Source organism: Catharus ustulatus, chromosome 17 (assembly GCF_009819885.2).
Source record: "Catharus ustulatus isolate bCatUst1 chromosome 17, bCatUst1.pri.v2, whole genome shotgun sequence".
Classification (NCBI taxonomy): domain Eukaryota; kingdom Metazoa; phylum Chordata; class Aves; order Passeriformes; family Turdidae; genus Catharus; species Catharus ustulatus.
Genome location: NC_046237.1, coordinates 9,372,900 through 9,396,148, shown reverse-complemented (window position 1 = coordinate 9,396,148; position 23,249 = coordinate 9,372,900). Strand labels below are relative to the sequence as shown.

The window sequence follows — 23,249 nt, the reverse complement described above, 5'->3', positions numbered from 1 at the left end:
GGCTCTGCTGACTCCTGAGCGAGAACATTGCAACTGGCTGGCTGGCGCCTGTCCGAGACATTTGTGTTAATCGGTGATTATGCAAATAAACAGCTCCGCCGCGCTCCCGGCTCGGCTGCGCGACGTGCAGCATATGTTCCTCGTGGCAGGCAAGTGTCGCCTCCAGGAGCTCAAAGCTCCCCGTTCCCACTGTGGGACCTGCTGTGAAAAGCAGATTAAAGGCAGCCTGTGCCCGGTGGGGAAAGGCAGGAGCCCCCCGAGGCCCCCCAGCCCGCCGCTGCCACCTCTCCCCTTTCCCCATGTGGCTTGAATTACTGCGGCTGTTTGCTTAATCCATCAGGCTTCAAGAATGAGCCACTCAGTGCTTTCTTGGCCTCTCCATCCAGCAAAGTGCTGTAAACATAACAAGGCAGGCTTGTTCCAAGCCCCTGAAGTCAATAAGCAGTGCTCCTCTTGCCCTTTGGGTCTGGGTTGGTGCTAAATATAACCCAGGGTGCTTTCCATTCATAAAATGTGAATTATGCCCTGGCCTCTGAGAGAGGGGAGCGGATTGAGGAGCCTGTGTGCTCTGGACACTCCTGCTGCAGGCAGCAACCAAAAGGCTTCACCCCACCCTTCCACAGCTCTCCAGCTCTTCACTGAGCAGATGGGGCAGGAAATGCTTTTGGGGGATCCTCTGTTTGGGTTGATTAAAGTATTTTCTTGCATCTCACCCTCGGGTGCATTGGGGCTGGGGTGGGTTTGCTGGGGAGTGAGTGCAGGGGATGCTAAGTGTGGGCTCATGGGGTGCCAAGCAGCAGCAACAGCAGAGGGGAACCCCCCACATCTGTGTAAGATACTCAAGCATTTTCCAGAAATTGGAGCAGTAGAGTCTTCTACCACTGCTCCCAACACCTAATGAGCACATCAGGAATTTGCCACCTGCTCAAGGAACTTGCTTTTGAATCCCTTGTGGATCTCCATGTGATCACCCTTCTTCTGTCCTCCAGCCTTTTTCTCCAGCAGCCCTTGGTTGTTGGTGTGGGCTGTAATATTCTCCCAGTTTTTCCAAAGCAGCTTCAGATGCAGAGATGTGTCTGCCAACAGCTTTTTACCCTCAGTGAGGTTGCTGTTTTGGGGAAGAAGGAACCCCATCTGCTGGTGGAGTTCAGGGAGATGCTGTCCCCTGGGAAGCCTTGGGTTAGGATGCTGTGTTCCTGTGGGAGCCAGTGACAGGTACAGGCTGCAGAGGGAGGAGGCCAAGACTCCAGGCATGCCTGAGCATCTCCCTGCTGGGTGATATGAGGCTGTAAGGGCTCTGCAGCCCCAAATTCAGGAGCCACAGTGTGGCACAGGATGCACACAACAAGGCTGAGGATGGATTGCATGCAGGGCAGTGCTGCATCTGACACGTCAGATCACAGAAAACATGCAGGTAATGCAGGTGCTGCTGCAGGGATGCCCAGCTGTGCATCCTGGGGTGCTGCAGGTCATGGGGGCTGTGCTTCCCCTGCTCTCCTGCCACTGCCCTGAGGTCAGGGTGGGTTGACTACCACTGCAGTCTGCCTGCTGGGTTGTTTCAAACCAGCTCAGGACTGCCAAACCAGAAGGTTTCCAGGTACTCCATAGGCCTTTGGATGCCATGGAGATCTAAATAAAGCCTTTAAGACCCACTCTGCAAAATGCTCATGTCCAGCTCCAGGAAACCTGGCTGCTTTTTATGGCATCTAAATCAGCAGTTTCCTGCTGATGCCAGCACTGCATTTCTGCGTGTGTCTAATTGTGTAAAACAACAGAGCTTGGCAGAGCCACGCCAGCTAGGGAGGAGCTGGGTTTCACACTGAAGTTTTTTCTCTCTTTTTCCCTTTTCCTTCTTAAATAACCCCATTTGGGCCTCCAATAAAAAACCAAAACATCTGGTGCTGGGTATTTGGCTGCTGGGAAGCAGCTCCTGCTGAGCTGAAAAGCACAGCAGCGATGCAGGGATTCCTGGTATGGATCAGTAACACTTAAGGTCGAATTCAGGCATTATCCCTGTCCCTCCTGGCCTTTGGATATATGGACTGAGGACACCGAGGGAGCTGTGGTGCTCTATGCCAGCATGCAGGTAAATCATGCAAGTCAGTAAAAAGGCAATTTAATCAGTAAAGGGTCCTTCAAGACTGATTTATTGATGCTCTCATGCGGGACCTCAGCAGTGTAAGATGCTGCTGTTAGAAAGAGAAAAATCAGTAAATCACAGGAGCATGGTGAGTGTTTGATGAGTGGGAAGGACCCTTTGGCAGGGTCACCCCAAGCCCTGGATGAGCCCCCAGCATGGCTCAGGGCTGTTCCCCTTCCCCAGGCCAGCAGTGAGGCCAAGCCTCTGCCTGCCCAGCCTGCTAGGTCTGCATGAAGAGGTGGAAGTTGGTCCTGGTAAACTCCTGGTGGATGCTGTCGAGTAATTTGTCTGAGTCCTGGGGAACATCTGAGAGGACCTGCTGCCCTGGGATGCAGCTCTGCTCTGGGGTGTAGGTAAATGTGAACGAGCTGGAGTAGATGAGGCCATCGTCCCTGATCAGCAGGAGCGGGACAGTGATGGGATATCGCAGCCACCTCCAGTCACTGCCGAAGGCAGAGACATCAGGGACGACACACACGAGGGACTTGGGGCTCCTGGCAACAGTACAGGAGAGGAAAAAGTGCATTAACTGAGGAAGGTCCTGTGCAGGAGCAGCCAGCAGTGAGTGATTGCACTTCTCCATCCTGGAGCTCAGTGTGAAGCCTCCAGCCAGGTTCCTCTCTCCTCCCAGTCTTTCATTCCTCTCTGCCAGGGTTGCTTGGTTGTTTGCAGTTCCCTGACATCCCTGCTGTCCCCCACCCATGGCTAGCCCATGCAGCCAGGGCAGAGAGCAGGCACCAGACTCATCCCTGCCTCTGCTTGCAGTGCTCGTGCCTGCTCCTGCAGGATGGGCAGTGCAAGTGTCCTTGTCCCCAAATCTGCAGCCACATCCTTCCCAGATGTGCCCAGCACAGCCCACAGCTGGCAGCTGTTCCCTGCCTTACACCCAGCTCCCTCATCCATGTTACCTGTACATTGTCTCTGCCTCCACATCTCCAAACCAGACCTTGAGGTGTGCATGGAAATACTCCCCCTGCACCTCCAGCATGGCCACGTCCCCGCCACCTGTGAGCTGTGACAGGCACAGAGTGTGGCAGGGTTATGTGGCAGAGTGAGCCAGACCCCTTCTCCCACAGAGAGCCTGCCTGTGCTTCTCATTGCCACAGCATCCCAAAACTGGGAGATGCCACAGGGCTGAGAGGGCTCAGGAGCAGGAGGCACAAGGCAGGCAGGTGACAGAGGGGAACAGCCCGAGGCAGGCAGGTGACAGAGGGGGACAGCCCAAGGCTGGCAGGTGACAAAGGGGGACAGCCCGAGGCAGGCAGGTGACAGAGGGGGACAGCCCGAGGCTGGCAGGTGACAGAGGAGCATAGCTCGAGGCAGGCAGGTGACAGAGGGGAACAGCCCGAGGCAGGCAGGTGACAGAGGGGAACAGCTCGAGGCAGGCAGGTGACAGAGGGGGACAGCCCGAGGCTGGCAGGTGACAGAGGGGAACAGCCCGAGGCAGGCAGGTGACAGAGGGGGACAGCCCGAGGCTGGCAGGTGACAGAGGGGGACAGCCCGAGGCTGGCAGGTGACAGAGGGGGACAGTCTGAGGCAGGGAGGTGACAAAGGGGGACAGCCCGAGGCTGTGCTTACCTGCAGGGCAGCGATGAGTGGCACGGGGCTGACGGGCTCTCGCACACAGGCCAGGCTCTCGCTGAAGGTGTATTCCACTGTCTCTGTGCTGATGATGGTCCAGCACGAGCCGTCGTTCAGCAGCTCCCGGTTGGCTTCTTTTGGGCAGGGAGATGCCTGTGGAGAGTGGTCAGAGTCCAAAAACACAGCCGTGGAGATGGTGGGAATGGGGCTGGGATGCCTGGCTTTGCCCTCAGTGTCTTGGTTCCAGCAAGTGACTGCTTTGCTCATGGAAATAGGGATCATGATTCCTTTCCAAAGACCTCAGTTACACTGTCCCCACCAAAGCTTTGCCATGGTTCTGGCCTTAGTTTGGATGCAGACCTCTCCTAGTGACACACTCCCCAGCCTGCACAACACAGGAATTTGGAGAGATGACAGCAAGCACCTTGGGTTCCTCACCTGCTCCTGCACTGCCATACCTGGAACTGGATCACTTTGTCTGTGGAGAGACACAGGTACATGCGGTCACTGCCCTGGAACTGGAAGGCACACTTGTGGAGCTGGGAGATGGGCTCATCCACGTCCAGCATGGCATACTGCTTCATCACCTTGCGGATGATCTGCGGGCGGCAGCATCCCCGCATGGCACCGCGGCTCGGAGCCCTGGGGCGGCAGCTCCGTATGCCTGACACCGCGGGGATGGAGCTTACCAGGGGCGGCAGGGTGACACCGGTGGCCGTGCACACCAGCTGGACCACGGAGCCGTAGCGGATGTACCCTTCCCGCAGGGGGAACTCGCTGCGCGGGCAGCGCTCGTCGGCTGGCCGGGAGGGAGAGAGGCACAGTCACCCACCGGGCTGGTGGCTCTAACCTTGCTAGGCACAGGTCTGCCCGTGCTCCCGTTGCTTTCTTATTGCTGTCTGTGCTCTGCTTGGAGAGACCGCCATTCCCTGGAGCCCAGCACAGGGAGCGGGATGGGGATGCAGGACCTTGCAGGGACACCGCTGGAAGCAGTGTGGGCAGGAATACTGTTGGGCTCTGGCCTCTTCCAGGCAAGTCACTTGCTTGGATTTGTAAACCTCCAGACCAGTACAGCTCTTGCTGCCCTGGTCACAGCCCCTGTGCCCTCAAAGCCAGTGGGAAACATCCAGAGACACACCAGGAATGCTGGACAGCAGTAAGACTGAACCAGATCGCTGCATCCCCACTTTTTACCCCCAGGAGCTGGCTTTGCAGGACAGGAGAGCCAGGCCTGGAGGCAGGCAGCCCTGAGCATGGTGGCATCAGTGTCCCCGAGGGTCCTTACCCAGGTGGAGGGTGAAGGCTGCCCACTGCCTGGCGCTGGCGATGAAGGCTCCCCCCTCCACAGACAGGTACCGCGTGCTGACGGTCTGGGAGCGCAGGCGGTTGAACAGGGACACTTTGGAGCCTGAGGAGATGCAGACTGTGGGGAGAGGTGGCTGAGTTAGTGCTCACCAGGGCTGAGTGATGGCTCTAGCCAACACCCTCCCCACTGCCTTCCTCTCTGTGTGAGTGCAGGTGGGGCCCATGGTGTGGGGACCACGCTGGGATCAGGGCATCACAGCTCGTGATGGGTGAGCCATCTGGAAATGAGACATCACTGTGTCACACACATCCCCTTTTGGGAGTTCCCATGGGACCACTCCAGAGCAGTGAGCAGAGAGCTGGGCTGGCACCCACCACAGAGCCATTCCTGTACTCACGGTCTGTGTTCTTCAGTGACTGCTTCTTCTGCGAGGGTTTGGAGATGACCTTGATGAGTTTGCTGTGGAAGGTGCCGATCTCCTGCCCGTTGCTGAAGAAGAGCTTGAGGACCAGGCGGAAATGCTTGCGCTTGTCCGTGTCCGAGATGTACAGGGCCTTGGCACAGCTGAACCCCTGCCACGGGCACAGAGGGGCTGCCAGCAGCTCCTGCCCAGCCCTCCTCACCCTCTTCACCCTCCTCACCCTCCTCACCCTCCTCACCCTCCTCACCACCCCACAAGGACATAATAGCGCCCTTTCAATGAGCCCCGGGTTCATTTAAAGGGAGAAACGACCAGAGATGTTATTACAGGTGGAATGAAGAGCTGGGGATCGGCAGAGGCTTTATTTACACTGGGGGCAGAGTATTCCTTGTGGAAATGAATGTTCATGTGTGATTTATCCCACATAACATGAGAAATCACCCTGGGTTTATGGTTTCCCTCATCCTGGCTGATATGCTGTGCCTCAGCAGCAAGGCAAGCACTGTGGACAAAGGCTCTTTCTGTGAGGTTCCTGGCCTGCCTCAGACCCTGTGCTCTTCAGGGACCCCAGATAATGCTTTTTCTCCTTTTTTTCCCCTCCAATCAAAAGATGCCAGAGCTCTGCTGAAGCTTTTGAACTTTGGGATCAACTGGGGCTCTTTTTCTTTTAGTTGTTTATCTGCAAATTAAGGACCAGGCTTTCATTTTGGGACAAGCAGCGGTGCTGCTCATCAGGAGAAGGAACCAGGGCTGAGGGAGCTGCGCAGATTTTGGCAGCCACAGGGCTGAAAAGATGTTTCCAGGGAAAGAAGGGGATATTTGGTCTGCCTGAATTACTGCACATGCCACAACAGGCTGGCAGAGTGGAAGTGGGGAGTTATGGCTGTGACATCCTGAGGATGGGGAGGGTGTGACATCCCAGGGTGTGGGGTGATGCTGGTGACAGCCCAGCTCCTGCATGAGGGAGATCCTCACAGCCCCAGGGAGCCACGGGCCTTACCTTTGCATCTGGCTGCTCCTCAAAGCTGAGCTTCTGGGTCTCCATCAGGCTGCTGCCCATGCTGTCCAGCCCCATGTACCCACACACCCGAAATCCAGCCTCTCCCAGGCCCCTGGCTGCAAGAAACAAAGAGAAGCATCTTCCAGCCCCCTGCACAGGCTCAGCTTCTCCAGGAGCAGAGCACGGCCAAGCTCCTGCCCTCCCTGGATCTGGATTTCAGAGGGCTCAGGCTTGAGCAGGAAAGGAGTTTGGGGGGCCAAAACCAACATAAATGGACCCACTGTCCCCTTTGCAGAGGGCAGCTCTCCATGGTGGAGGGAGGGAGGGAGGAAAAGTCCAGGGCTGCTGCCCAGTGCTCACCTTTTATCTGCTCCTGCTTTAATTTCCATCCTGGTCCACTCAGGTAAACACAAGGTGGGGGACAGAAAAACCTGCAGAGACAAGAGGGCATTTTCTCACTGCCCTTCAGCACCCTGAAAAGGTGCTCAGGAGTGGCTGGAGGGCTGTGCTGGGAGCAGAGACATTCACTGGGGATCACCAGCCCTGGGGGCAGCCCTGCACCCTGGGAGGCACATGGAGCTCAGTGAGGAGCTGGGGACCCTCTGCCCTGCACCCCTCCAGTGCCTGCTTCCAGCCACAGCAGCTGCCACACCTGGTGGTGCCACTGGTGGCCATGTCCTGCCAGTGACAGGATGGCCCTGGGATGGGAGGACAGGGACCCTGGCACCCACACTTCCAGCTCCCCCAAAGACAGGGAGTGATCTGCCCCTGCCTCTGCCTGACTGCCACGTGGGAGTTTCAGCAGACTGGGAACAGAGTTTGCATTCACAATCAGTTTTGGAGCCCAGTGCAAATAAATCTATAGCCAGGAGTTTGGAAACCCATTTTCCTGTGTTTTATTTGGGTTTCCACTGTCTTTGCACTTGTGTGAATGATGTAAATTCATCCTCTATTGATACTGGGTAAAGCACTAGCGGAGAAAATACCAGTGCAGTGGGTTGGATATTTTGGAGCCCTAAAGTCCTGGGTACAGGTTTATTTAAACAACTCCTCCACAGCACAGGCCCCCGACTCCCACTGTAAAGGAAAATGGCAGCAGCACCGTCAAACTTTAACCTGCAAGCTCTGTGCAGGTTTTTTCTCCCTTTTCAGACCTGGCATCTGACTTTCACTCTCATCCCTTGTATGGGGAGAGGAGCAGAGGAAAGAGGCTGTGATGAGAGGGCTCCCTCCTGGCTGGAAGATTCAGTCCTGAAATAACTTTTTTACCTGTGGACCAGCAGCCCCTGGCAGGAGACTAGATGTGGTGAGAACTTTGTAGGCACAGCCAGCCCATCCCAGAGCTGTCTCCTGGGGTCGCTGGGGTCTGGGTGGTCACGCCTTGGAGGCTGAGCTCGTCGCCTCACAGCTATTCCACACTCAGTAATAACGGAGGAGTATTTATATCACAAGGATTAATGGAGGATTAATTACATTGCAGTGCCGCAGTCTGACGTCACTGCCAGGGAGTGGCAATTCTGGAGATTCAAGCCAGAACCTCAAGGTGTTTTTGCAGTGTGGACAGATTTTCAAAAATAGCAGCTTTTTGGAGACCACTGGCATTGATGGAAACGCCCCAGACCCTGCTGTGGCCGTGTAGATTTTAAGACAAGAGTTACAGGGCAGTTAAAACACTAGCCTTTCCTTCTCGGGGGGTGAGATTTGAATAGAATCTTGACTTCTTTTACTGCTTCATGGAAAGAGCCTAACCACTGGGAATGTCTAACTGGGATGGATGCAGGTTGGAGCTAATACCTTTCTCATGTTATTCAATTCATGGAGACTAAATGATGTCTTTGGATGCAAAGTGAGCGAATGCAGAGGCCATATATCAAATAATTTGCTCCACCAGCTTAGATCAACAAAATCCAGCATGACTGAAATCAAGCTTTAGGCACTGGGTGTAGAAATGGCCATGGGGGAAGCTGGAACTATCTCCCACCTTTTCTCGTTGCCGTAGGATTTCTGTGCGACTTTGGCGTGTAGGATCAGCACGGTCTGGTCTGCTGGCAGCTGCAGGTACCTGCGCACACTGTCCTGGAGCAGGCTGGCTTGGTATGGGTTGGATCTGCAAGACAGAATTCCCTGGCACTGTGGCACCAGACCCAGCAAGGAGCTCCGTCCATGTGCAGCCTGATGGGGTGGGGAAGGTGGAAAGGTTTCCCTTCATAAAGCTCAGCTGCTGTAAGAATGGGGCTGGCCTTGAAAAATATCAAGTTTGGATAATGGAATAACTGCTTCATCAATTTGCCATGGAACTCACACAGGGCATTTCTAAGACTTCCAGCCCCATGCAATGGTGGCTGTGCTCTAGCTGATTATTAATTTGTTTTTTTCCACTGGATATGCTTGTTGCTGTATGGCTTTTGAGTGAGTTGGGAAATGATGCTGCTGAGCTCTGAGTGCAGCTGGGGAGCTGTCATGTGAGGTGGAGCCACTCATTGGCTTTTGCAAGGGATGTTGGGTGAAAATAGCTGCATTTTTCTCCGAGACCTAAGAAGTAGGTGGTTCTGCTGATTATTTCTGCTCTATTAACTAGAAGGAGTTCCCAAGCACCTGGCATTTAACTCTGCTAACTCGGTAGGTTGGGTGTTAACCAGCTGGAGAGATGAGGTGAGTCTGAGATTCCCTGCTCTGCACCTGGGATGTGCAGGGGGGAGAGCTCTGGGATGTCAGCTGTGGAGGTCTGTGGTGCTGGCTTGCCTTCAGAGGATGTGACACCACTCACCGAACATCAGCTCCTGCCCTGCTGAAAGCCCCTAAACCCCCTGAGTCTGGGACAGGAGCGTTCCCTGGGCTGGGGATTCTGACTGGATAAGATAAAACCAGAGGAGGAGGAGGAGATGCCTGTGTAGGAATCTCTCCTTGGCACATCTGTCAATGTGGCCACTGGGAACACTGCTCCTACCGAGGGGACCCAGCCTGGCTGGTGATGGCTTTCCTGTCTGAGACAGAGGTAAAGCAGTGGCCAGAGAAGGCTCTGAAGTCCCAGCCACAGTGGAAAACACATCACTGAGTAACTGTGAGAGCATCTGGGGGCTGTGGGCAGCACTGGGGATGGCTCAGAGGAGAAGCAGTGACAGCAGGGGTATCAGCCATGGCCACTCAAGGAGGAACTTGCAGTAGGTATGCAGGGGAACATTCCCATTAAACACAGTCTCTCTTCCTCTTAAATGGGCTAGAAATAGAGAAAAGTTGAGAGCATAAATGATCAGATGTGTGAGAAGAGGTAAGTCTGTCCTGCCATCACCTCAAGGCAGGCTCCTGGTGGTGAGCTCCTCTGGGCTCAGAGGCAGAGCAAGCTCCCAGGGAGAGAGGCTGCAGTCATCCAAGCAACCTTCTAGAAGAGTTTGCCTGCCAACTCTGTTCTTCCCAGTACAACAGTTTTAAAAAGGCTGTGCCCCTTACAGCTTTTAGCACCCATGTTGCAATTCACTTTAAATACATAACACTTCAGTTCCAGCTTTCCCACCTTTGGATGGAGCTGATGCTCTCCTGTTGTATGAGGAAGAAAAACACATGTCCCATAAAGCAAATATTTACCCAGTGTCTTCTCTGAGCAGTGCCATGGGGACCTGACACTTTGCACTGCACAGATGTGCTCTGTTTGGTTACTAGAGGGGCAATACAATCTCCTGCCCTCCTTGTCCCCAGCTCTTTATCCTAGATGTGTTAGCTGGATCACTAGTAAACATAAATCACCAGAGCCCTGCCAGAATCAGATTTACAGCCAGGGCCAGTGTCAGTGTCACCCACAGCATTAACTGCTACTCTGTGCCTGGAAAATGAATGTTTTATGGCCATCCCTGGCTGCAGAGCACAGGCTGCCACCAGGCTCTGCTCTTGTGGCAGCCCCAGAGCTGCTGCCAGCACAGGGCTCTGGGCTTAGCCCTGGCTCTCCCCACAGCACTCCTGGCAAGGCAGGAGGAGCTCCTTTGCCAAGGCTGTACCTGTCCCCTCCATGGTGGTGCTGGGAGATTCCTGCTCCAGCACACTGAAGCAGAGCTTTATTAACCAGTATCCCACCAGTGCTGCTCCAGGGTGGGTCTCTTAGTCTTGCTGAAAAGTTTCACTCCACTTTCTAGCCAATGAATAGTTTATATCTTTGCACAGCCAAAGGGATCCCATAAGAAAGTTATTTAATCTTTTTCCATAATGGCAATCTGCAGCTGTTTCACTCCTCTGCTGCCAAGCAATGGTGTGATTTCAGCTTTGATCTGCCTTTGCTATTTTTCCCTTCATATAAAAGCACTGTTTGGGAATCTCTCAGCAAAACGCTGGGTTGTTTTTTCCTCCTTTATTTTTGGTTGGTTGGTTTTTTGTTTGTTTGTTTGTTTTTTTCAATTGACTATGATTGGGAAAAATGTGGAAATGTATCAAGGAAATTGGCCTGGCCCTGGATAATCTTTCACACTAATGCAACACAGTGTTAAATGAGCACTGAACCTTGCTGGCTCTGTTCAGTAGCATTTCACTCTCAGTTTGTCAGAGACAACGGGCACACAGCAGGGAAGAACCAGGCTGGGTGTGTGAATTTTTTCCTGGTGAGTCTCATCGTTCAGTGTGCTGTGTAAAATTAGGAATATATCTTTGGGTCCTCGTGTCTCAGCTGCAGAGTCACATGCTCCATCCCTGTCAGTGTCACCAACGCAGTCACCAGTGCCCATCCACATAGCCTGGGGTCTCCCTGCAGGGCTCCTCTGCCATTAACCCCTTGGCAAAGCATGGAACAGCCTGGTATGGAGGCCAGGCAGTGGCAAGGGAGTGTTCAGGAGCTAATTGCCAAAACCTGTGGATTAAGACGTGTGCTGACAGCGTGGGCAGCAGCAATGCCTGCTCTGCAGAGCCTCTGCAGCTCTGGCTCAGGCAGGGCCAGGCTTGTGCAGGTATCTCTGCTCCCTGCCATCTGTACATAACCCCACCTGAGTCACTGCCTGGAACTCATTAAAGAGCCTTCTGGAACAATTAGCCACGTGCTACTTACTGCTTGAAGTGGCAATGTGCATGCCACAGGCAGGTAAACAGGGGGTAGCTTTTCAGATTTGATGTCCAGCTGGAGGAACAACTACCTAGAAACTTGGCTTTCTTTTCTTTGTCCATTCTCTGCAGCCCTTGCCTTCCAAATTTTGGGGCTAAATTGTGTCAGTGACGCACTTCTGAACAGTGCTTGCCATTCTGCCCACAGAGGCGACCACCCAGCATCCATCATCTGCTTTAAATTTATCTTCAGAGAGTCAAAGGGCTATTGCTAAAGCAGCTCAGTGTGCCCACTTGGCTCCTTCTGGCACCTACAGCCTCCTCAGGGTTACAGAGAATTATTCACTCCTTCTGACATTTATTATATTAAATTATTAAAATGCTTTGGTTGTAGTGCAGTGTTAGTTCAGTGTCATGTTAGCACCACACGGGCAGGGCTCTTACAGCTCTCACTAAAAGCTGCCTTTTCAGAGCCTGAGGTCTTGGCTGGGGCTGGGCTGCTCTCCACACAGTTGGGCATTATGTAGAAGAAGGGGGGAGCGAGGGGGAATCCACCACCTTTCTCCTACACTGATTTCTGTAAGCCTTTCCCCTTCCCTGCTCAGCCTGGCACCACTTACCAAGGTTTTCCTTTGCTTTAGGTCAGGATGTGCCTCAGGAGAGGGTGTGAGTGCATTTGTGGTGCATCTCTAGGGTGGCTCTGCCCTGGTGATTGAGGTGGGACAAACCCAGGGTAGCCCAGGGGACTTGCAAGCCCTGGCTGGGTTGCTGTGCCCTCTCCCATGGGAAATGATGCAGAAAATACTGCTTTTCACAGGAGACACACAGCTGGACCACCTTGCAAAGGCTGTTTCATGTGGGCACACAGGGAGCCCAGGCAGGCGCCGGGAGGCTTTGGCAGGGTTGGACCCCACAGTCCCATTGCTGATTTTAGGAGAACTGATGTTTAACACCACAGCTGAAAATTATCCCTCTCCCTCCCAGCAGAATGTGTTTAGGGGCATCACTCAGTGCTCTGTCCAGCTGGGGAATGCTGCTCCCTGTGTGGGACATGCCCTGGTCACACATCACCTTCTGTGTGTGCACACTTGGGCAACCACAGGAGAAGAAAAAGCACTTTACAAGCACTGGAAAAAGCAAACTGCTCTCTGCCCTGCTCTTTTTCAGTGCAGTGAGCTTCACCAGCTCAGTCTGCTGAGGAAGGGATCTGATATATTTGGTCCCCTGGGAATGAAAGTACCTGACTCTGGAGACCAAAATACAATCCCGGCAGCTATTGTTTAGAAACTGGATCTTCAAATCACCTCTTTATACAAGAACTGTAAGCCACAGTAACAGTGTCCCCAAGCACAGGTAGCACTGAATTGAAGTGCAGAGACTTAATTTGCTGCTTTCCCCCCAAAAAAAATGAGCTGTGGTTTGCCTTGCTCAGGACACAGCTGCCCTGAAGCTTGCTGGGGACTTGCTGCCACAGAGGGCAATTGTTCTTCCCTCAGTTTGGGGAAACCAAACATCCTAATAAAAAATATCCATTTTAGAGGTCTGGGTTATATTTTGTGCAGATCAGTGCCTGCAGTGCTCTTGGGTATGGAGTCAAGGCAATGTTTGTGCAAAAGGAAAAGCCATTAGAAATCACAGAAATGAGAAGCCTGCAGTTTCTGGCTTCCCTCATTTTTCAATACCTCCTTTAATCCAGACCAACCCAACCCACAGCCCTTGTATATGCATGGGTATTTATAAATCCTGTATTTCCCTCACTGCACACACAAGTGAAATTCAGCCTTTTCTAGGCCTGGGGGATTTCTCGACCACACCAAGGGCAAACAGCGGCCGAGAGCAGGAAGCACGAGAAGCCTGTGGCAGTGAGCTCTGCAGGGAGCAGGGGCCAGCTGGGGTGGGCACCCCAGGAGCACCAACACCCCCAAAACCCCCAAGTTTGATAAAGCAGTATTGGCACATCAGAAAATTCAGACAGTGGGGGTGATTTACTGGACTCTCCTTTCTCTGTTCCTCGTGTGCAAAGAGGAAGGGAAGTGCAGTTACAGCACCACAACACAGTCCCATAAAGCACTAAAGGTTTTTCCTGCCACCACCAGAGTGATCTCAGTGCTGGGAGAGCTGGAGGACTGGGAAGGTCTATTCAGGGTTTCTAAGAAGCCTCTGCTGATGATCTCCAAAGCACATCAGTTGATCTTCTTGATGGAAGCTTAACCTGAGGGTCTACAGCCCTCCAAGCTCTGGTCTGCAGTTTCCTGGTTCAAATTCACCTCCCCACACTGCAGCACTACCTGCTGATGTTCCTAAACTTCCAGGACACTGTAGGTCAAGTGGATATTAAGCTTAAAAGACTCTCTCTTTTCTATGAACTTTTGAGTTTATGGGACTCCCAGGTGCACTCCCCAGCAGGGGAAGAGACAATAAGAACGTAAAAAGAAAAAAAAAGAAAAATCAAGAAAATAATAAAAATATAAAACAAAGAAGAAAAGCAAAAGGAGAAAAAAAATAGATAAAAGAAAAATATAAAAATATTAAAAAGAACGATAAAATAAAGAAAAATAATTTAAAATTAAGAAAGATAAATAAAGGTGTAAAAAAAAGGAAAAATAGAGGGAAAAAAAAGAAAAAAGGAAAAATAGAGAAAAATAATTTAAAAGGAAAAATAGAGAAAAATAAAGGAAAAAGGAAAATAAACCACTAAAGGCAGGGCCCTCCGCGCCGGTGAACCCACGGCCGTCCCGGGCCGCGCACCCTTCGGTGCCGGTGCCACCTGCGCGCATCTCCCGCGGGAGCCGCGGGCACGGCGGGGCGGGGGCAGGTTGGAGCCCCGAGTCCCCCCCGCCGGCACAGGCGGCCGGACCCTCCCGCTCCCAGCGCTGCCCCGGGGCCGGGCCGTGCCCGCCCCGCCGCCCCCCCTCTCCCCCGCCGCCCCCCCTCTCCCCCGCCCCGTTAAATGCTGCCGGGGCCCCGCCGCCTCCCGCTGCTGCCGCCGCCCCGCACCGCGCACCGCGCACCGCCCGCACCGCCCGCACCGCCCGCACCGCGTACCTGAGCCAGCAGCGCGGCGGGGAGCGGCTCCGCGGCCGGCACGGGTGAGTGAGGGGCTCCGCGGGCACCGCCGCTCCTGCGGGAAGGGAGAGAGACGAGGAGGGTGAGGAGGGTGCGGTGAGTCCGATCCGAGTCCCAGTCCCGGTCCTGATCCCAGTCGCAGTCCCAGTCCCGATCCCGGGCTGTGCGCAGCGCCCAGCGCTGCCGCCGGGACTGGCAGCCTCCGAGAGGGCTTTTCCTTGGAGCGGGGCTGGCAGGAAGGGGAGCGGCGATCAGGAGCAGAAAGCAAAGCCGGGAGGAGAGGAAGAGCATAACCTTTGCCCCAAAGGATTTTTCCTCCCTTCTGTGGGCTGGAGCCGTCCCGACCCCCGGCCGGGGTTTGCTCGGTGGCACAGCGGGCCGTGGGACCCGCTCGGTCGGTGCTGTGTCAGGGGTGTGAACCCCTCTGCACCATCGGGACGGCTCAGCCTGCCTGCCCTGCTCACCTTTTGCCTACCTGTCGGGCAGGTCCCTGCTTATACAAGCGAGGATCTCTTAGCAGAGAATAATAAGGTCTGGTACACCTGGGCAAGGCGTACTGAGCAACAGGAGCTCGAGATCCTGCAGAAAGATAAGCTCGGAAGTGTACCCTAAGTTTGTTATGCGTCGTTTCTGCACGACTGGAAAATTGGGTCTGTGCATACTCGTTTGCACAAGCAATCACCCACCTTCGGCTTATCATTCCAACTCTTTCACAGGATAAAATTAGCTCTGGGCACTTCTGTTCCAAGCAATTACATGGGAAAACTTGTTTGGAAAACCAGATTATTCTGCACTCATCGTGTTTGTGAGCCGAGCGGGGCTGAGCAGATCCACACTGTGGTGTGTGCTCTGCTGGGGTTTTGCCCCTCGTTGTGCAGGGACAGAGAGGTGCTGAATCCGTTCAGGAGGCAACTGCAGAGCAGGAGCCGGCGTGGCTGAGGAGGCTGGCAGGGAAACGGGACTGTCCCCTATCAGTGGAAGCCACCACGGGTGTGCAGTGGGGCTGAGGGGAGCAGGGGTCTGTGAGAGGGGGCTGTTCTCAGCCCCAGCCCTGGGACAAGGCACAGGGCTTGCTTCTTTTGCTTAAACACTGGATTATTTTTAAAATTCTTATGAAGTTCTTCCTTTGGGACCCCTCCCTCTGGGACCCTCTATAGCATCTCTTGCTAGTAAAGATTTTTCTTTTTATTTTTTCAAGGACAGGAGCAATTAATCCCAGGCTGTGAGTGTGCAGGTTCTCAATAAGAAATAGAAACTGCATTTCACAAGCAGATTCTTGTGATCTCTGCAGGAATTCATCAGATTACTGTTGATACCAGTAAAAATCTGTGTGTGGGGAAATCTCTCAGGTCTCAGCCCTGATATTTGCCACCAGGATATGGATAAATTCGGCCTCATCCGAAATGCAAATTCCCATCTGGAAACCACGCGACAGATCTTGGTGTTTGCAGTAAAACAACACTTTTCATCGAAGCAGACAGGGTATTGCTGCATCCAATGGGAAAAAGCTGTTGTTGATTTTTGTGGAAGTTGTAACTTTCATTTGTTGTTGCAGAGTTAAAGAAACCATATGTGCTGAGTAGAGGATGGGCTCGGGAGCTGCTCTGGTTGGTGACTGTAGCAAACAGAGGAGCTGTGGCCAACAAGGCAGCCCGTTGTAGGCAATCTGTGGTCATAGAAGATGTTTGTGCTCTGATTGCTCATAACATAGCGTTTCCCTTGAGGTTGGCATTAGGGGTTAAAGGTTTTCAAGAGAAGTCTTTGTTTAAACATCTTTAAAGTTTCCAATAGGGGCCCCTTTGTTCGCTCTGGAGCAGCGTGCCTGCCTTGTTAAAAACTCAGCACTCATAAAATGCCATTTCCAAATGCCTGATGAATAGGGCTGAAACATGGAGGGGAGATAAGTACTGTTTGTATCTACACACACATGGGATTTACAGACAAACCCTACCGTGAGTGAATAAATGGGACCTAGAAAAAACACGACCGAAAAAAAAATAGATGGAGTGGTGCTTATAAAGAAACTTATAAAAGTCAGCTACTCCCCCTGCACCTCTTGGGCCCTTTCATGCCACGTCTCCCTCAGCCAAGCCAGAAGGCTGAGTGGCTCCTGACACTTGTCATTACCTCTCAGTGATAATGCTTTCTCCACTTTGGGCCCAAACAGCAGCAAACTGAGCCCTTGGGCTCCATCAGCAGCTCATGCAGCTGCCGTGAGGGCTCCACTGACCTGCTGGGCATGGGGACCCTGACTGTGCTCTCCATTACCTGCTGGGGCTGGTGAGCATTGCCCCTCTGTAGGCACTCACAGCACAGATGTACCTTTAGGTGCCAGGTCATGTTTGCAGCTCTTACAAGGCTTTGGTTCTCTCCTGCCTTGGCTACACAGAAAGGGTTTTAAACCAGCTCTGTTAAAGCAGGAGAGGGTAGAGGAGTGTGCTCAGGAGACTCCAGACACTGGCTCACAGTGATGGCAGTGTTTCCGTGTGGGATGCTCCAGGCTGCTGTGTCTTATCCTGTGTCTGAATCTTTCATGGTTCTCACACACCTTGTGCTTCCTGGTGTTTTTTACTGGAGTCAGAATCTATCTTCCCCACCAATATTCTTTCTTTGCCAGTCTATCTGCAAACTTCTATCCTCCCACCTTGCAAGCCCCTGCTTGCCCACGAGTCCATCCCTAGCCTGGTCCTTCTGGTGCCCCTCAGGGAAATCCATAGGGCTCAGCTGTTGTCCCTTGCAGAGAGGTGGTAGTACCTTGGGTTCTCTCCAGAATGCAGCTTTTGTGTCTCTGGGCTGTGTTGTGCTTTGCCAATGTGTAAGTTCAGGAGTCTTTGAGTGTAGTCTGTGGACCCATAGGAGTCCGTGGTCTGTGGCAGGAACCAGTGGGAGTAGATCTGTTGACAGCAGAGATAACCCCCTGTACAAGAATCTCTGTCTGGGCTGGAAAATTAAGCAAGCTCCACACGTGGAAAAACATTGCCTTTAGGAATTCACAGCTCCTACACCTGCAGCTGGACCAGGATGGCTTCCCCAAAGTGTTACCTGCTCTTCAGCGTGGGCAGAAGGGAGGCCACAGCCACTGAAACTCTTCTCTGGTGCATCTCCTGAGGGGTGACAGCATCCCAGCCCCAGGACAGCAAACCTCCTGCTGCCAGAGGGACGTGGAAGCTGTGAAGTTAGGTGTGAGACATTTCCTGTGCTACCTTTGAGGTTATCCTTGTGAAAAGTATCTACAGAAAGCTTGCTTTTCTGTTCTGAGGAGGGATAAAAGTCCCTGCATGCCTTTCTGCAGGCGCCAAGCACTCCTCACTTTCTGCTATTTCAATTAAACACATAGCAGGATGGGTAGGATAAAGGGGAGAGGCACAGGAATATTCTCCTGGCGTGCTTTCTTATGCCAACACATTGAGTCACATCTCTAGAGTGAGAAATATGATATAAGGATTTAGAGAAGGAGGTCAGGCAATGAATCTGTGATTGCTGGGCTGGAATAGCAGGCGGTCTGTGGTTGTCTGTGCCATGTAAACTTCCTGGAGGTCAGCTGGGGATAGTAGTCCCAGCAGATTTGGGAGACAGATGTCCTGCTAGTAACTATCAGTCTCATACCAGCTCTGCTGCATCAGGAGCTCAGCTGACAAACTGCACCAGCCCAGTAGCTGATCTGGGCTATGACTCTTTTCCTTTGTGGTTGAACATGCATATTTCTGGGGGAAAAAAATGCTCTCTAACACCTTCCTCACAAAACAAGGACTTGGGCAATGCATTGCTGCATCAGCTTCTGGCCAGGACATCTTTCTCTCCAAAGTTTGAAGTCTCTTGGCCCAGCTCAACTGTTCTCCAAGGACCTGTTTGCAGAAGAGCATTTGCTTTTTAAAGAGAGTCAGTAAGGTGGATCTGTCCCCTGCTGATCACTCTTAATCAAAATCAGAGTGTTCCAGTTTTGTTGAAAGTAGCAGTTAGAGATGGGCTGATTGCCTGTGGTGCAGCTCAGGGGACAAGTGTAGCCCAAAGGTCTTGAGTGGGACAGAGGAGCAGAGAAATGGCACCAGCAGTCCTGAAACAGGAGCCATCTCTGACATGATTAGTTGAACAAGGAGATTTGGCAGATGTGTTTTCCTCTAGCCGTGTTTTCCTCTTGGCTAGATCTTTAACATTTTAATTTGCAAGTGAATGTGGCTTTTATTCGTGGCAGCTGCTGCCGAAGCAGCCCAGGTACAGCTTGTTTCAGTGCAGGGCTGTCTGGGCAAGAGGCTTTCCTGCCAGGTGAGTGGCAAAGCACTGGGAGGTCTTTTAGAGACAGACTGGTGGCAGGGACAGACCCCATGTGCTGTTGTGGAGAACATCTAAAAGGGGATGCTCTGTCCATTGCTACACCCAGCATTTCCTTTCCAAGGGGACTTCAAATGTCATGTCACAGTATAAACCTGCCAGGACCTGAGTCCATGAGCTGTGAGTCAAAGACATCTGTCCTGCAAAAGGACCTGGTCAAGAAGCAAATCTTCCTCCTGCCCTCCCTGTGAATATGGAGGAGTGGGTCCCATAAAATGGGAAATAGGTTTTTGTGGGGAGCAAACAGAGTAAAACAGAAGTTCCTTCTGCATCCAGCAAGGTTTTCCTGTTACAGCACTCCTGCTGATTTGCTCCTGTTGGGTTTGGAGCCTTGATGTGCTGTTGAAATACAGCCTTGTTTGTCAAACAACGAGTCCTTCCAGGTGGCACTTGGCCCAGTAAAGCTGCAGAGTTGTAACCAGAGACCTCTGCAAAGTCCTGGAAAGAGTCTGCTCTGGTTCTCCCACTGTGTTTGGGAAAAACCAAGGACACATCAGTCCTTAAACGGGGGACAAAGAATCCTTTTGAGTTGGAAATTCATGTTATTTCCATGGTCTTGATGTGCTTGTGGTCCCTGAGTCTTCCTTGCTCTAAAAACTGCATTGCTGTCCTCTCTGGTGGGATTTGCTTCTCATCATCTGGCTGCTGTGGGGGGATGAACACTGAGATTTTGGAGCTGTGATTGAGTGTAAGGTCACTGCTGCCTGTAAAGTGGTCCTGAGGATGGATTCAGTGCTTGTAGCACTGAGAGCTGGGCAAGCAGAGAGCACCTTGAGATTGGGGATTATGTTGGGAGAAGCTCTCCAGGGGAGGGTGGATCCAGCTCCAGGGCTGCCCCAGGCCTCATCCTTTCACACTGCTTGCAGGTCTTGCAAATACGTGGACAATGTGCCAGCAATTCATCCATGTTTCTACAACAATTTTGGCATCAAGAGGTGCCTCCAGGATGATGTAAGCTGTCTGCATCTCTCCAGGTAGCTCTGGTTGCTTCATTGTCCCCTGGGGCATGACACACCTCTGCCTTCCTCCCTTGGTCCCACATTTCTGGGCAGCCTTTCTCTCAGGCGTGGACTGGAAGGACGATGACTTTCTGTCCTGCTGAGGACATCACAAATTTTCTCCCCATCCTCCAGCTTGAGGGTGCTTTTACTGTCTTTCTGCTGTTGTCCTGGCAGAACTCAGGTGTCCTAAGCCAAAGGACTCAGAGTTGGGACTCCTGGCCATATTTTGATTACGTTTTTTGAGACTTTTATCAAGTAACACTGATGGAATTGAGTTTCTCAGAACTGCCTGGTAGGGTCTCTGCAAAGAAAAGCTCTGCAGAGCAAAGGAGGGTGCATGGAGAAGCAAATGAGGAGAGTGAATCTCAGCAACATCATGTCTAGGGCTACTCCACCAGTGGCCAAGGCTTCCAGCACAGAAATAGGTGCTGTTAGCTGGTAGCACATGTGGCATCAGTGCCCTGCACCCTGCCACGTGTGCCTGGACCTGCTGTGTGTGCTTCCTTCTGCACAGCCCTGCTGCATGGGACAGCCTTCTGGCTTGGCTGGTGCCTGCTCACAGGCTCCCAGCTCTTCCCCACTCCTTGCAACTCCTTGTCCTGACTTATTGCAGGGTCTGGAACCAGCACAGCTCCATAGCCTTGGTCCACAACTTGCTTTCCTCCTTGTGACACTATGGTCAGGGCTTTTCCCAGGCTGTGAACACATTCACCTCTCCTTTGTCCATCTGCTTCATCCCCTCTACAGTTCAGCACAGAAATCCCCTGTAACAGCAAGGAGGGTGGGGAGCTGGCAGCATTCCTCACCCTGCTCCCTGCCATGCCCAAGGCAGGCTGCACCCAGGTCCAACCTGCCACCATCTGGATGAACCAGAAGGGGAATATTCAGAGTATTTCTGTTAACCTGTAGCCAGGAGAGAGCTGCCAAGGAGGCCAGGCTGAAACCTGAAGCGACTGTTTTTCCTGAGACTCAGCATTTGGCAGGGAGAGCAGACGGACAAGTGGTGGAGCAGGGAGGGAAGCAATTGCCCTGGGGAGCAGCATTGCTGGTGGAGGTGCCCAGGGAAAGTGTGCTGGCTTACCTGCTTGTCTCTGGGGATCCATCTCCATGTCCTCCTTGGCTGAGATCAGGTGTAGAGTCAGGAAGAGGTGACCCTTCTGTCCTTACATGTGGCTCTCCCCTTGCTCACCCTCCTTGCAACAGGTACTGAGCATCTCCTTCAGCAGGGAAAAGCAAAAACTGTTTCTCCCATTGCGTTTCTCAGAAGTGTCAGGAGTGGTCCAAGTGTCCCTCTCAGCTCATCTGCAGGGTTTGGCTGAGCCAGCCCAGGCAGCAGCACTCACCTTGCCTGGACCTTTTTTCCTTTATAGCTCGGTGTTATCTCAAGGTCTCTGGCGTTGCAGGCGGTGCAGTGTTTGCCTTGCCCCGCAGCACCTGCCTGCCAGCCGCTCGCTTCCCACCCATCTCCCTCCCGCTCCTGCACGGCTGGGAGGGGGTGCTGTGATCCCTCAGGGCTGAGGACTCCATCCACAGGGATGCAACTCAGCCCCAGGGAAGTGAGGGTAGAGGGAAGCTGCCAAGTGCGGGATGGTGGGAGAGATACTGGGGGAACATCTGTCCCGTCATCTTTGCTTCCCCATCCCTTTGCTGCTGGGGCATTAAACTGGATCAGGGACCAGGACACTGTCCCAGCTTGGTCTCTGCTGCCAGCACTGAGCTGCCATGCCCTGCCCTGTCCAGGCAGCATCAGCCCTTCCAGCCGTGGGGAGAACCAAGACTTCATCCAAAAGCTGAGATGCTGTTAAAAATAGATCAGTCGTGAACTGGTTTTCTCCTTCTTGGCTCCTGGCTGACAGCTCATTCCTCCCTCTGGGCTGTCTTTGAAACTCTCTGGATGCTGCAAGACACAGGCTCCAGAGCAGCCTGCCACTGCAGGGAGGTGTGGACAGAAGAGAGCTGCAGAAATGTTCTAACTGTCCCAAAAATATTTACTGGTTTGTGAGTGCTTTCTCCCAGGAAAGAAGCAGTGCTGGAAAAAGAATCTGCTAAATAAATGGGGAAACAAAGCTGGGGAGGAGCACTGCTTGCCTCTCTGCTTACATGAGGTGAGGGGACACAGGTGTCTGAGCAATCCTGGGCACAAAGCACAGCTCACCTCTGCCCCCTGGAAAAGCTGTCAGGCTGCTGTTCCTGCTCACCCCCTCAGCCAGAGCGATCCCCCTGGTCCTTGCCCTGCACGGTTCTGCAGGAGCTCCTGGCACTGCTGTGCAGTCACTGTGTCCCAGGCTGGTTCTGTGCTCACCTCCAGGGAAAGGCCACGTCTCTCACTTTGAGATGGCTGTTCTGGATCCCAGTATGCCCTTGTACCCATTTTCTGTCCTCCTAATGCTTTAATATAGTTTTCCAGGTGTGAGCACTGAGTCTTGAGACAGTTTTAAGATGCAGCTGTTAAACCTATTATCAGTGTCCCTGCTATCAAAGACGTGGTGTTCAGGGCTGCACGTAACCACTGAGCAATTAAACAGCAGCCCTGGTGATGAATTACAACTGAGACCTCCTGGAGCTAAATAAATACTGGCTGATAGCTACCTATAAAATGAATTTTTGTGTGGTTTTTCTTAAAAGCACCCTTCCAGTGTCTGTGCCCAGTCCTGGCACTGCACATCTCCTAGGGAGAGTTACATTATCTGTGGCATTTCCATCCCTAGCACCTTGGGTTTCCAACCAGAACTGGAATAAAAATAAACTAAATAAATCCATGTCTGTGCAGGAGCCAGGAAAGGCGAGGCAAGACAGCACAGAAGTGGGCAGGGAGGAGAGAAGTGACAAGCTGAGGTTTTGGGTAACAAGTTTAAATATCTTTTCCCCCAATTATCCCACCCCAAAGACATGAAAAAACTGCTGAGGTGCAGAATATCCCTTGGAAAAACCTTTATGCCAGGAGCAGCTGCGGGTGGCAGGGTGGAGGGGACCCTGAGGTGGTGTGAAGGAGAGCAGCAGGCTGGCAATGCTTCACCCAGCACCTGCCTGGGGGAGAGGTGTGAGCCCACCTGCACAGGCACCTTCCACCTCCTGACTGCAGAGGCTTCTGCTCTCCCAGGGGAGTTTGGAAACAGGCAGAGAATGGAATTTCTTGGAAAAATGATCTTTGCCAGTGACTTGGAGAGACTGAGCAGGTTTTGTCTGTGCTGGTGTTTCATCTGGGGGCTTCTCTTCCCGTGCAGGAGTACCAGGAAGGCTGGTGCCCTGCATCCCTGCGTGCAGCTTTCCCGCTCTCCACTGGCTGCAGAGAACAGCCACACAGTCAGGGAACAAGCATTTGGCTGAACATCCCATCTGCCTGGTTTGCAAGTGAGAATAAGGCTTGTCCGATGGCCAGCTCCACCCAG

At 52.8% G+C, this 23,249-nt stretch overlaps 1 protein-coding gene across 1 annotated transcript; it reads right to left on the bottom strand.

Moving 5' to 3' along the window:
* Window positions 1–2,233: 2,233 nt before the first annotated feature.
* Window positions 2,234–20,969, bottom strand: RBPJL (recombination signal binding protein for immunoglobulin kappa J region like). Its single transcript, XM_033075242.1, has 12 exons — window positions 20,942–20,969; window positions 14,510–14,585; window positions 8,430–8,555; window positions 6,809–6,879; window positions 6,449–6,564; window positions 5,425–5,599; window positions 5,007–5,144; window positions 4,411–4,520; window positions 4,180–4,320; window positions 3,719–3,874; window positions 3,049–3,152; window positions 2,234–2,634 (listed from the first exon to the last, which is right to left on the bottom strand). The coding sequence occupies exons 1-12, from the start codon at window positions 20,967–20,969 to the stop codon at window positions 2,361–2,363; spliced, it is 1,515 nt and encodes a 504-aa protein (XP_032931133.1). The 3' UTR covers window positions 2,234–2,360.
* Window positions 20,970–23,249: the final 2,280 nt, after the last annotated feature.

Excerpts from the sequence above, each read along its gene's own strand:
- RBPJL (XM_033075242.1), bottom strand. The coding sequence starts at position 20,969 with ATGGAGATGGATCCCCAGAGACAAGCAG. Across the intron at positions 6,880-8,429 it reads TCCTACGGCAACGAGAAAAG|GTTTTTCTGTCCCCCACCTT; the intron begins GTGGGAGATAGT and ends TTGTCTCTGCAG. Across the intron at positions 5,145-5,424 it reads GTCACTGAAGAACACAGACC|TCTGCATCTCCTCAGGCTCC; the intron begins GTGAGTACAGGA and ends CTCTCCCCACAG.